General features: G+C 52.1%; 1 protein-coding gene across 8 annotated transcripts; it reads left to right on the forward strand.

Moving 5' to 3' along the window:
• The first annotated feature begins 8,300 nt into the window (after positions 1-8,300).
• Positions 8,301-13,273, forward strand: asphd2 (aspartate beta-hydroxylase domain containing 2). Of its 8 annotated transcripts, none has more exons than XM_048985354.1 (5): positions 8,301-8,853; positions 9,997-10,145; positions 10,253-11,212; positions 12,835-12,948; positions 13,079-13,273. In XM_048985354.1, exons 3-5 carry the CDS (start codon positions 10,333-10,335, stop codon positions 13,186-13,188), a joined length of 1,104 nt encoding a protein of 367 aa, XP_048841311.1. In that variant the 5' UTR covers positions 8,301-8,853; positions 9,997-10,145; positions 10,253-10,332; the 3' UTR covers positions 13,189-13,273. The 8 variants fall into 8 exon arrangements, with proteins under 8 accessions (XP_048841311.1, XP_048841344.1, XP_048841352.1 ...); XM_048985387.1 differs by having other exon boundaries at positions 8,301-8,753; XM_048985395.1 differs by having other exon boundaries at positions 8,301-8,753; positions 10,002-10,145.
• The last annotated feature ends 353 nt before the right edge of the window (positions 13,274-13,626 follow it).

A 13,626-nucleotide genomic window follows, 5' to 3' on the forward strand; every position in this document is an offset into this window, starting at 1 on the left:
AGTTTCTCTTGATTTCACAACGCACCTTGTTTGTTTTCTTAAGGGCTGCACAGTCTGTGTTTAATCTCTACGCATTTTGAACAAGCTCTTGCGAAGTGTCGCTTGATCATTTGCCCACAGGGTTATCTTTTGTCACTTTTTGCATGTCATCCTGCCGAGGGCACCAAGATGCGTTAACATACATTAACTTTTCATTCAATTTCACACCAGTAAATAAACTGCAGAGTGCAGACCCGGACTGGTAGGGATGGTTGTCATTCGTACAAATCCCAATGATAAGTAATACGAGACGTAGAAGCGAGCGTGATCACTCCACTACACAGCTGAGTCATGACGCCGTCTCTCATCTTCGAGCAGGACCTCAAATTTACTGTAAAACTACCCGGATTACATAAAATTCAGTTATTGTTGTCCAATATGGTATGTGGGCGCCCTTATGCACGTGTTTATGAAAGCGTTAGAGATCTGTGTATTAGGTACTTAAATACTTAAAATATAAAAAAAAATATTGAGAGTCTGTTAAAAGCCTGTTAAACAGTTAAACACAATGTATATCAGGGTGTATTGCAGTTTAGTAGGCCGATCATACTTGGTTATATCTGTAGTAGAAACAAATTAAGTATAAAAGTTTATCTTCTTTTCGTGTTAAGAAGTTGAACTTTTCTCCGAGAAACAATAGCGCAAATTTAAACACTCCGTTAACAAGTAATAAAAATGTCACCTCACTGATAACTTCACTGACATCTGGTGGCGTGTTAACGTCAATAAAGCGGATCAGGAGCGATCGAGAATCTCGCCGATGCGGCCCGAAACGAAGCACTCCTGTATGGACGGCCAGAAGGGACGAAACGTGTTGGCTTTTTTCGTATTTTAACACCCTTAAAACTGACGCGTAAACGCGCAGATTTTGTACATGTTACACTGCAATAACGTGTTAACATGTTAAGAATGTGCCCTAAGGGGGGCAGAGACCTGCAAATTTTGGGGTTTCCCCTCATTTAACACAGCTGATTCAACGCCTTGTGCTAATTACCACACAGCTCTTGAGCTGAATCATTTATGGTGGAACAGGGAAAGAACTAAGCTACACAGGACTCTGGCCCCCCAGGACTGCAGTTCGACACCCCTGATCTACAGAATACAGAACAAAATAACATTATATTATTATGATCAAATTTTTCTAAAGCAACCAACTAAAAATAAGTCTAAACTAACTGATTATTAAGTAAATGTGACACAGGAGCCTTCAGGAAGTCCGGTATCTCCTTTGCACGTAGACACAGGACTTCCTGTATCAAAGGGGTCAAATTGTATTTGCTTGTATCTCGTTAACTTGCTCAAATATAACATGTTAACATGAGTATTTTGTACATATTAATGCAAAATAAGGTGATGCCCTAAGCCTGTTTTCCCACTGACACTAGCTACTACGCCCCCTTCAGGTCCGAGCCAAGCATTATTGAAATCCCTTGCACCCCCCATTCCAGCTATGCTATAAATTTTATCAGAAATGTTCATTTTATCAGAAAAATGAGTCACATAATGTATACAATGTGGAGAAGGTGTCAGAATATCAAATTGATTCTTTGCTCTTTTTTTCTTAACAGGAGTGGTATTACATAACTGAAAATAAACCGTCTATGATCACATTATTAGTACGACACCGTGGACAGGATGTCTGTCCATCACATAGCACAAGGCTGAGAGACACCCTGAACGGGATGTCAGTCCATCACAGGGCACAGGGCTGGGGGACACCCTGAACGGGATGTCAGTCCATCTCAGGGCTGGGGGACACCCTGGACGGGATGCCAGTCCATCACAGGGCTGGGGGACACCCTGTCAGTCGTGTGTGACTTTGTATGGCAGCACAGATCAAACCCACAACTGAATTTACTGGAGCACTTGACACAAGCAATTAGCAGTCATTGGCGACACACTGCAGTAAAATGTCTCCTCTGAATTTAATCCACATGTGACATAGCAGTGGGCAGCTATTATTTAGCACCTGGGGAGCAGTGTCTTGCAAACATGAAACCCCACACACACTCTGGGAGAACACGCAAACCCCACACACACTCCGGGAGAACACGCAAACCCCAGACACACTCTGGGAGAACACGCAAACCCCACACACACTCCGGGAGAACACGCAAACCCCACACACACTCCGGGAGAACACGCAAACCCCAAACACACTCCGGGAGAACACGCAAACCCCACACACACTCCGGCAGAACACGCAAACCCCACACACACTCCGGGAGAACACGCAAACCCCACACACACTCCGGGAGAACACGCAAACCCCACACACACTCCGGGAGAACACGCAAACCCCACACACACTCCGGGAGAACACGCAAACCCCACACACACTCCGGGAGAACACGCAAACCCCAAACACACTCCGGGAGAACACGCAAACCCCAGACACACTCCGGGAGAACACGCAAACCCCACACACACTCCGGGAGAACACGCAAACCCCACACACACTCCGGGAGAACACGCAAACCCCAAACACACTCCGGGAGAACACGCAAACCCCACACACACTCCGGGAGAACACGCAAACCCCACACACAGAGTGGCCGACAGGAAGCATAGCCTTGAAGGTTCATGCTAGCAACGCAGTATACCAAGCCACCCTGTTGCCCAAAGATCCCTGATTTTCAGGCTTGGTTCACAAGCAGCCACCTCAGATATATGTTATACATATGAAATGTAAAATATTAAAATGATTGCATCACATGATTAAAAGGTGCTGCTGCAGTGGAAACCTTCTGCCACTGCCGTGGGTTGAGAGTGAGACCTCCTCTGCTAGCTGTTGCGTCTAACTGGTCACAGCTGGTTCCACTTTATTTATAAGCTTAAAAGGGTCAGTTCTACATAGCAGTGGCAGCTGCTATGGGCTGCTGGTGATAAATGCACAACATGTTTAAAGGAAGTTTATCTGTGAAACATCTTCTGCTGCATCTGGTCCTGTCTGTTTTTTCTTGCTTATTAATCAAAGAGCAAATACCTGTCAACAAGGGACTTGCAGTACAGTCTTCTATAGATTATACTCTACCAAGGTATTTAAAAATGTTTTATTAAAAGCTTTTCAACATCAAAATGCTTTATAAATACATTAAGTACTTTGTGAATACTTTTTCCTGCCTTTGGTTTTATATTCCTTGCTTAAAATAGATTGTTTACATCTTGCCACAGTAAACAGGCAGCTTACATCAGACAGGACATGCATGTAGGTGCTATGAGGGAGAGTGACCTGGCGTTCAGCTTTCCGAGGCCACATGATCTGTCGCTCACTCCGAAAGCTGCCAGCGCTCTGTCTCCCTCGCAGAAGCACGCCTGCAGTTACAGTTACATTTACATTTAACGGGGGGGACTGGCAGAGCCTGCAGGGAATCTGCTCCAACTTCATTCTATCTGTGGCCCAGCCTGGCAGACATCATGCAGCGCCTCTGCACTTTTTGGAGATGATGCCAGTGGTATGAGAGAACAGTGCAGCCCCCCCCCCTTCTCCCCAGCACTGGGTTCGAGTTTACACTAAGCATCCATGTAGGTGTGCCCTCCCCCGCTTGGAGCCTGCCGCTGCCGGCACACTTACATAATGGCAGATGTTTAGCAGTCGTCTTTCCAACAAATGTGGAATATAAACAGAAGTGTGTGTCTGTGTGTGTGTATGGGGGGGGGCAGTGAAAATCAAGCAAAGAACTGAACTCACATTTAGGAGAAAGAAGAGCCCATGAGGAGCTACATTGCAAGGGAAGAAAACAGTGATGCTGTGAGTACAACTGCATGCAGAGGTCAGTGGTAATGGGTCTCTGCAGACGGATAGAGCCTCTCCCTGCAGACGGCCAGCTACCTCGGTAGTGGGTCTCTGCAGACGGACAGAGCCTCTCCCTGCAGACGGCCAGCTACCTCGGTAGTGGGTCTCTGCAGACGGACAGAGCCTCTCCCTGCAGACGGCCAGCTACCTCGGTAGTGGGTCTCTGCAGACGGACAGAGCCTCTCCCTGCAGACGGCCAGCTCCCTCGGTAGTGGGTCTCTGCAGACGGACAGAGCCTCTCCCTGCAGACGGCCAGCTACCTCGGTAGTGGGTCTCTGCAGACGGACAGAGCCTCTCCCTGCAGACGGCCAGCTCCCTCGGTAGTGGGTCTCTGCAGACGGACAGAGCCTCTCTCTGCAGACGGCCCGCTCCCTCGGTAGTGATTCTCTGCAGACGGACAGAGCCTCTCCTTGCAGACGGCCAGCTACCTCGGTAGTGGGTCTCTGCAGACAGACAGAGCCTCTCTCTCCTGCTGCCTTGCACAGTGTCTCCCACTGCCTTCTCCTTATTGATATTTTACTCTATATCTTTGTAGAAGTGCTTCAGCACTTGGGTTCAGAACTGGTAGGGATCCTGTATTTGCTGCTTGTACAAGTACGAGTACAGGTACATTGGAATTCTTCTCTTCACCTGCCCCATCTTGCTCTCCATAGCTACAGTGCAGGGTCAGCCAGTATGTGGCACCCCTGGAGCTCAGGGGGGTGGGGGTGTGTTCTGTCCCATAAAAACTCTCGGTACTCCCGCAGTATTAGTACGGTCATGACCCTACCATCCATCCCCAAATCTATACCCCCGTGTTTTAGTCAAAATGAAACTTGACATCAGTGTCAAGAGAGTAGATTTACTTGATTACACATTTTTTCCTGCTGAAGCAGCTTAGATGAAGTGCATTTCAAGGGTACAGTGAGGCCTGATCCCTATAGCGTCAGTCGTCCCCCTGGCTGATGTGACCATGCAATGAGTCACAGGTCATAGGTCTCAGGAAAACCTGTAGGGGCCCCTTCTGTTGGATGAATAGAAGATGGATCATTCAGCAGACTGGACCTAAGCACCAAGCAAGGCCCGCAGCATCTCTAAGCTGGCTGTGAGCAACAGCACATCCGAGCCGCTGCTCTGAGGGGGAGGGGGAGGCACTCAGGCTCCCTGGACGGACATCTCCAGAGCGCAGGGAACAGCATCGCGGTACATCTGCTCAGATCCAGACTTAAATGGAAATGCCCAGAGCTTCTGGGAGGCAAAGCAGCGGAGGGGGGCCTCTCTGGGCCAAGTGGGAGGATTTGGCAAAGCTAGTATGTATGTTGAAGTCAAAGAAACTTGGCGGAAGCGACTGTCCCAAGCAAGAAAGTGCTTCGAGACACAGTGGACCTGGTCAGCGATGAGGGTGTTTAAAGCAATCTCACTCCACTGAGAATAGTCCATCGACACAAAACTAACTTTTCATTTCAGTAATGAAATGTTCTGTGGTGGCTTTCTGGATGAGCTGAAATGGCCTGATGCCACATATTGATAGTACAGCTGTGAAGGAGCTGATGTAATCCAGGGGACAGATTCTTTAGCTGTTTTAGAGGAGAAATCTGCACTTCAGTTCTGCAGTGAGTTTGTGGTGAGGTATGTAGAGATGAGAGAGATCATTAGAAACGTTACAGGTTTAGGTTTGTCACTGAGATGTCAAAGAGGCAGAAATAAGGTGAAGAGGAAACCATTCTGTGGCAAGAAGATCGGTGTAGCTTTCAGGATGAGAGGAAGGCAGGAGGTACTGAGTTGAAGTTTTGAAGGACCATGTGGAGAGCAGTGGATGTAGGGGAGGGAGGAGGACAGTTGGAGTGTAGAGAGATGGAAGCGGTGGATGAAGACGTGGAGGAGTGTAACTGTGAGCTTGTGGCACCGTAGGTTCCCAGTCAACAGACACAAGGAGGTGGAGGCAGCCAATGGATTATACGCTGTCAATGGATAATGTCGAAAGTGCTCAGGGGTTATAGGTGCTGTGAATTCTGGACGGACTTGGCAGGATGTGCAGCTCATCTCCAAGCAGCTGAGTGGACCAGGTGGGTGATGAACAGCAATTATATAGAGGTTAGTGGGGTTTGGGATATTTATAGCATGAATAAAAAGGAGAGGGCTGTGTGTGTCCATGCCGGGGAATGCAGCCCAGCATGATGAACGGAGCCCAGCCTGTCGGCAACACAGAATACGGGGTGATTCACAGCTCGGCGAGGAAGAAGACGTGGAAAGACAGGTGGGAGATGAGGGAAAGAGCAAAAGCGACTCTCCTGAATGCAGACCAGCATGTCCAGGGGCAGCAGTAATGCTGCAGGGGGTAAAAGCAGAAGGTAAAGGGGCTTGATGAAGTGCGGCAGGAGCGACTGCTGAAGGCTAAAGTCATATGTGCAGTTAAACAAACAGCTCCATCAGCGCACTGCTGCAGGGAGACTGAGCCTTAGCACCAAAAATACGCTGGTACCAGCTTGACAATTGGATTTGCAATATAGTGTCACTTAATGTGTGCTTATCTTTATGGCCCCATAGCTACATGGAGCTGCTATCGCGTCACCAGGAGAAGCTGCCGCTGCTGTTACATGCGCGATGGGCGCTGCAGAACTGCTCTGGAAGAATTACTGTCTGCACCCATGAGAGCTCGACATCCTGCCTCATCTGCAGATGGGCCTGAAACCAGATATGCAGATTATTAATATAGCAAAGGAATGTGCCTTGATCACCACTTTGATTCTGTCATCATTTTTAATAGCTGAATGCAGCTGCCAATAGTTATGTAGAGGGGAGCAGTAGGGGCACGGACACCCAGCAGAGTAAGGGGGGGCGACACTCGACAGGGGCCCTTGAATACATACATTATATGACAAAGTGGGCAGGGGGATAAGGTGCCATTTTGTCAGGGGACCCAGACTTTGTAGGTGCACCGCTGAGTGTGTCTCCAAAAGCACTGTGGTAAATGGCGTTTTACTGTTTTCACAGAGGACCTTCTGTGGTACAATGGCAAACTGTAAGAATGATGGAGGGGAGGAGAGACACTGGGTATGGTGGGGCCTTCAAGCCCTGATTCCCTCCTTAGGGCCATTTCTTAAACCCAGGGGCAGTGAGTGGCTCAGTGGGTAAGGATGCCGTGCCCGTGATTGAGAGGGTGCTGGTTCAGATCCCATGGTTGCCAGAGTCATGTCACTGTTGGGCCCTTGACCCCCAGTGGTTACAGGGGCTGGCTGACCCTGCTCTCTGTACATAAACCATCCATCCATCCATCATCTTCCGCTTAATCCGGGGTCGGGTCGCGGGGGCAGCAGTCTCAGCAGGGAGGCCCAGACTTCCCTCTCCCCGGCCACTTCATCTAGCTCCTCCGAGGGAATCCTGAGGCGTTCCCAGGCCAGCCGAGAGACATAGTCCCTCCAGCATGTTCTGGGTCTTCCCCGAGGCCTCCTCCCAGTGGGACATGGGAGGCATCCAGGAGGCATCTTAATCAGATGCCCGAGCCACCTCATCTGGCTCCTCTCAATGTGGAGGAGCAGCGGCTTTACTCTGAGTCCCTCCCGAATGACCGAGCTCCTCACCCTGTCTCTGAGGGAGAGCCCAGCCACCGAATGACCGAGCTCCTCACCCTGTCTCTGAGGGAGAGCCCAGCCACCGAATGACCGAGCTCCTCACCCTGTCTCTGAGGGAGAGCCCAGCCACCGAATGACCGAGCTCCTCACCCTGTCTATGAGGGAGAGCCCAGCCACCGAATGACCGAGCTCCTCACCCTGTCTCTGAGGGAGAGCCCAGCCACCGAATGACAGAGCTCCTCACCCTGTCTCTGAGGGAGAGCCCAGCCACCGAATGACCGAGCTCCTCACCCTGTCTATGAGGGAGAGCCCATAAACCTGCCTACTAAATAAATAAAATGTAAATATTACCTAGCTATGCAGTGCAGGTGGTGACCAGGAACAGAAAAGAGCTGGATTAGTGAGAACTGCATGGGGCCGAATCCACTGTGTTATGGGACATTACCATCAGGGGAATAGTGCTTTCATCCAGGCATTTACATCTAATGTATTTAATAGACCCCTTTGTCCAAAACACTCACAATATAATCAAAACGTTGTTTCTGAAAGGTTAAAAAAAAAAAGTCAGCAGTCAGATCAAAATGCATCTGTGGTGATATTTCAAAGGTTATATTTTGGTTTGGGTTCTACTGAACAGAAAACAAGAGAGAGTTTTGTTGGACAACAAGAATGATAATAAATTATTTGTTCCTGTTGTTCGTATGACAAACATATGTCTGCAAGGCTCTCAAGTTTCATCGAAAGTTTGGAGTGAGATTACATTAGAGGTGAAACGTGTGTCTCACGGTCAATGTGTGAGACTAGAGAGCCATGCATCTGCTTTTGGTAAGTGCTCCACAGTCATATGTGAGCATGATGAACAGACGTGTTGAAATGCATCGTGGGAGCCATACAAACCACACAAAGGCACTGAGCACATGAATCCACAGCTCGTGCTGGTGCTGGTGCAGCCCCTCCCAAGCCGCCTGTTTACTCGGAGTGGCGCCCCGTCACTCGCAGCTCCCTGCATGCTTTGCGCGCGCGGGCGGAAGTTCCTGCGTCACGCTCAGTGGAGTGTATTGCGGGAGATGCAGTTCGCCAGCGGACGGATCGAGCGCCTCCGATCACCTGTTACTCCATGAAAAGCCGCGCATCCACAGCGATTACTTTCAGCGACTTGCCATTCAGCATTAACTCTCTCAGCGGACTTCCCCTGTCACGCTTCGGCTAACGACGCCCGAAGCCTCCAGCCGTCCGTACGGATCAGTAAGAAGTATATTTATGGAGAGCAGTGAGTAGGGGAGCGTGTGTGCGCGGTGCGCGGTAAGATGCGGGCACTTTGCGCCCGTTAACGGCCGTTTGCGAGGCGCCCCAGCCCCTGTGCCCAGGTAGGCGGCTCTGATTGACAGGCGTGAATGATGCGGCTCTTGGTGCGCCAGTCGCTGGCCTGAGCGGACGGCGGCGACCCCCCCTCCCCTCCCCTCCCAGGTAGCGTTATCACTCAGCTCCCGACGGGCGTTTTTACGCGGCTGTCACTTCGCCTTGTGTAGACGTGTAATTGAACGTTTTGCGGCTGTCACCATAAGAGCGCGTTCACGGTGTCACGGGGACCATGGCCGCCCGGTGACTGGGACAGGAGGAGCGGAGGACAGACAGGGGCAGCGGAGGGACAGAGGAGAGGCTGCGACGCCCATCTGCCGGCGGATTGCTGTTAGTCAGTCCGGTGGTGGTTAGGTAAGGCGGCTGAGCGAGCCGTAGACGCTCCGCACCGCCGGAGCTCCGCAAACGGTCAGTCTCCGGAGCCCGTCGACCGCGCTGGAGAGCGAGCGAGCGAGGGAGGCAGCCTGGCCGTTCCGTGTGCGGATATACCGCTTTGCTTTTGTTCTTTTTGAAATTATATTTATTGTCATTTATTATGAATAAAAATAATATTATTAGTTTTAATCAGAGATCAAGCCGATACTCGATCATCTTGTCGTCTCCTCCGCTCGCGTGTGTTTTATCGCCCGCCCGCCCGCTCCTTTGTCACCTTAGTCTGTCGCACCGGCCGCTCCGCTGTGATTCTGCGCGCGTGTCGGAGCGGCGCTCGGTGCCCTGCGCCTCAGCATCGCCATCGTCTCTCTACTGGCCAGATGTGCCTTAAAGAAAATGCTACCAACAGTATTTCGTTTGATTCCACCCCCCCCCCCCCCCCCCAGAAACATGCATTTGTCGGTGGCTCGATATATGCGCGCGCCCGTGTGTGATTGCAGCAGTATGACCCATGGTGCACTGTGGAGGCGCGTAGGACCACTGAATATGAAGGGCAGTGTTTGGACAGTGCAGACTGAGCAGGGATCACACTGTGTGTGTGTGTGTGTGTGTGTGTAAAAACACTGACAAGAGGGAGTGGGGGTAGGATGCAGTGAGTGTGCAGTGAGTGTGTGGAGGGGGGGCTGGGAGTGTTGTAATGTCGATCGGTGAGAGATTTGGTACTTGGCACTTGTGCCTGATGCATGCTGTCATTGGAGAGGGTTCCATATGCCGAAGGCAGCATCTTCAGCCTGCTGCGCAATGTGTGTGGCTTAACCCCCCTCCCTCTCCCCCCTCCTCCTCACCCTCCCCCTCCTCATCCTCCCCCTCCTCCCCCAGTGTAGGCAGCAGATGCCCCACAGCCCGCTGTCTGCCTGTGTCTCGTCAGAGGGAACTGCGCACCGGGTGGAGCTGGCGCTGTGCACCCAGGGGGCAGACCCTTGCTGGACCTCCATTCCAGGCGGAGGCGCCATGAGGACTTGAGCCGGGTCAGTCTGTGGCGCGAGGCCCCGCCAGCTCGTTGGGGGGTTTGACCAGCTGCCCTTGGGTCTGTCACGCTTTGTGTTCATGCTGCTGTTTCTCCATTTGTCTCCAGCTGGAACGTCGCTGAGCCTGTGCCTCGCTTGCTGCCCGCCCTGCGCTGCCCATCCTGCGTGGACCACCCACGCAACAGCTATGGAGTGGTCCCTGGAGGGGGTGCGGGGACTGGTGGCGGGCGGCATGCAGTCGGTGCGGGAGTGTGAGTCCAGCGCCCTGGGCACCGGCCTTTGTCTCCTGCTGCTCTTTGTCTGGTACTGCTACCGTGTGGGGCGAGAGCACGGCTCCCCGCCACCGCTACGTGGGGGCTATGTCAGCGAGCCAGGCCGCTTGACGGTGGGAGGCGGCCCTCGGATGTCACTGAGTGGCTCTGAGGCTGGGGGGGCCAGGGTAAAGGGGGGGCCGGCCGGCAGTGCAGAGGAGCAGAATGGATTCGCCTACTGCCAGTCGGCAGAGTGCTTCCGCTGCGTCCAACCTGGCGAGGGCCTGAACCAGCGGCTCTACCACAGCCTGCAGGACTATGCCAAGCGCTACACCTGGGCCGGCATGGGCCGCGTGCACAAGGGCGTGCGTGAGCAGGGCCGCTACCTGAGCAGCCGCGCCTCCATCCAGAAGCCGGAGGTCTTCTTCCTGCCTGACTTGCCCTCAGCGCCCTTCTTCTCGCGTGAGGCCCAAAAGCATGACGTGGAGCTGCTGGAGCGGAGCTTCCCAGCTCTGCTGGCCGAGTTCCAGAGTGTGTACCAACAGGTGCCGGCACGGGCCGGCGTGCAGCTGCCGACCGGCTGGAAGGCCAACGGCACGCCCCGCGGCCAGTGGTGGACCTTCTACCTGGTGAACCAGGGCACGCCCCTGGCCCGCAATGCCCGTCGATGCCCACGCACCTGGCGTGTTCTGGGCCAGCTGCGTACCTTCATCGCCAACAACGTGTTCGGTAACGCCTGCTTCTCCGTCCTGAACCCCGGCACTCTGGTCACTGAGCACTACGGACCCACCAATGTACGGCTGCGCTGCCACCTGGGTGAGCCAGCGGACGTCCCTCCCCCCATTCCTCCTGTCCCTCTACTGTCTCCTCCCAGGTTCATCTTCTCTCTGTCATTCTGTGTCTTTCTGCTTGTTTGTCCGTTTTGTTCTCTGTGGACATGCCTCCATCTGTGTCTCCCTGCATCTCTGTGCATGTACCCGTCTTGCCATGCGACCGTTGCTGTCCCCCTCCTGCTTGTCCCTGTCCCTCCCCCTTAGTCTGCATTCGTTATCTGCATGCTGAGCACATTCTCCTGCCCAGCGGCAGCTTTGCAGCCTGGCAGTTTCTCCTGTTCATACAGGAGGATTCCCACCAAAGCCATGCAGGTCACATCTCGCCCTCCGGGGCACCACTCCCAGTGTCCTCCTAGGATATGAACCTGTCCTTTAAATTGTGACAGTAGTACTTAAGTGCTGTGTTCTGTGTTGACAAAGTGTTGACATCTGTTTGAGCTTCATCTTCAGGAGCACGACCGGATGGTGTTAATGTCTAAACGGTTGTAGTTACCCTCTCTGCCGTTCAGCTGGAGAATCTTGTGTTAGGCTGACCTGGTGAGGCCAAGTGTGGCCCTTTTGTTATTAGGGATGTAACGATAAACTCAGCCCACGAGACGAGACAGTATTTTAACGAAAACTTCAAAGAGGAAATATATTACTGGAAAGCAGCCTTTTATTTGATTAATTTGAAAGACAAAAAATGCTAAATAATGCAGATGTATGGTGAAATGTGTTAAATAATCACCATCATATGCGGTGAAGAACAGAACAAATATTAAGCACCATAAAATATTTCACCACAAACTCAAATGACAGGCTTCTCTCGTATGTGACTGCTCAATTAAACATAAAATAGAATATAAATAAAACAATATAAATAACAAACATAAAACTTTTTTTACCGTTTTCTTCACCGGTGCAGTGGATTTAAGTAAAGAGCTCTGACGCTGCGAATGGCTCTGCACAGCAGTAGCACTGGCCTCTGTGTACGGTATTATCTTCCTACAATGGTTTGTGTTTTGACTGTCACCCTTTCACCGTTTGTATTTTCTGCTGGGTGCCCAAAATGCTGCCACACAAAGGATTTAAAAGTGTCTAGGGCATCTACTATGGTAATTTGGTCAGACGCCGACACGCTTACAGCAGCTGATTTGCAGCGCCTTCGCAAGACCGCTTTTAACTCCGGCGAGAAATTTTAGTCATGTTGTAATATCGTGAGATCTCGTGGCACCCCTGTTTGTTATAGTTTGTTTTTACCCTGAGTGCATATGAAAGCCAGAAGTCCTGCAATGCAGAGGCTATAGGAAAGAGAGGGAAGATGAGCTAATGGTTATGTACACATTTGTGCCTGTGTGTGTTGCTCCTAAGTGGCTGTGTGTACACCGGATATGTACGTATGTTTGTGTATGTATGTTTGTGTGCTGCCCCCATGTGGCCATGCGTATGGCTAAAGTCTGTATGTATGTTTCTACATATGTGTGCTGCCCCCATGTGGCTGTGTGCAAGATTAACACCTGTGCAAGTTTTTGTGAAGTAGGAAGCCGCTCGTTCTGCTGGCATTTCGCTCTTGTCCTGCCCCCAGCTGCCCCCCATGAAGTTCTCTGATTCTCCTTCTTCATGCAGGTTTAAAGGTGCCCCCCGGCTGTGAGCTCGTTGTCGGGGGGGAGCCCCAGTGCTGGTCTGAGGGGAGCTGCCTCCTATTCGATGACTCCTTTCTGCACACTGCCTTCCACGAGGGTGAGAGAAGGGGGAAGGGCTGGGGGGGCACAAGGTGACAGGATGGGTTTTAAAGGGGCAGCCAGAAGCAGGAGCTACATTCCATATGTTTTTGCATTGTGTTGGATGAAAGCTCTGTATTTGTGTGCAGGCAGCGTGGAGGACGGACCCCGGGCTGTCTTTATGGTGGACCTCTGGCATCCCAACGTGGCGGCTGCCGAGAGACAAGCACTGGACTACATCTTCACCCCTGGCCGCTGAGGGGAACGGAGGGATAAGGGAGAGGGGGTGAGAGAGAGGGAGAGATGGGGGGAGGAGAGAGCGGAAGAGGGGGAAGAGGAGAGAGCGAGAAGGAGGAGAGACTGAGGGGGAGAGGAGGAGAGCGTGATAGAGGGAGGGGGAGAGAGCGAGAGAGAGAGAAGGAGGAGATGGAGGGGGGAGATGGGGAGAGACAGAAGGAGAGAGGGAGAGCTTGACAGAGGGAGAGAGGGGGCTCCTTCGCTGGTCTCGGCCACCCTGTCCACTTCCTCCTCGCCCCGTCCCTGGGTCCCAGAACTCACTCTGCGGTGTGATGTTTACAGAAGCCGCGCTGGCCCACCCCACCACCCTCCATCTGCCCCTCCCCCATCTGCGCACTGTGCCCTCATGCCGCAAAGCTCCGCAAATCACGGGCTGTGGGTGCGGACAGCCTCTACGCAC

The sequence above is a fragment of the Brienomyrus brachyistius genome, chromosome 2 (genome assembly GCF_023856365.1).
Source record: "Brienomyrus brachyistius isolate T26 chromosome 2, BBRACH_0.4, whole genome shotgun sequence".
Lineage (NCBI taxonomy): Eukaryota > Metazoa > Chordata > Actinopteri > Osteoglossiformes > Mormyridae > Brienomyrus > Brienomyrus brachyistius.

What these genes read in the sequence shown, in the direction of transcription:
- asphd2 (XM_048985354.1), top strand. Translation starts at nt 10,333, where the DNA reads ATGGAGTGGTCCCTGGAGGGGGTGCGGGGACTGGTGGCGGGCGGCATG. An exon ending in ACGGCTGCGCTGCCACCTGG is followed by an intron (nt 11,213 to 12,834) that starts GTGAGCCAGCGG and finishes TTCTTCATGCAG; the next exon opens with GTTTAAAGGTGCCCCCCGGC. An exon ending in GCACACTGCCTTCCACGAGG is followed by an intron (nt 12,949 to 13,078) that starts GTGAGAGAAGGG and finishes ATTTGTGTGCAG; the next exon opens with GCAGCGTGGAGGACGGACCC.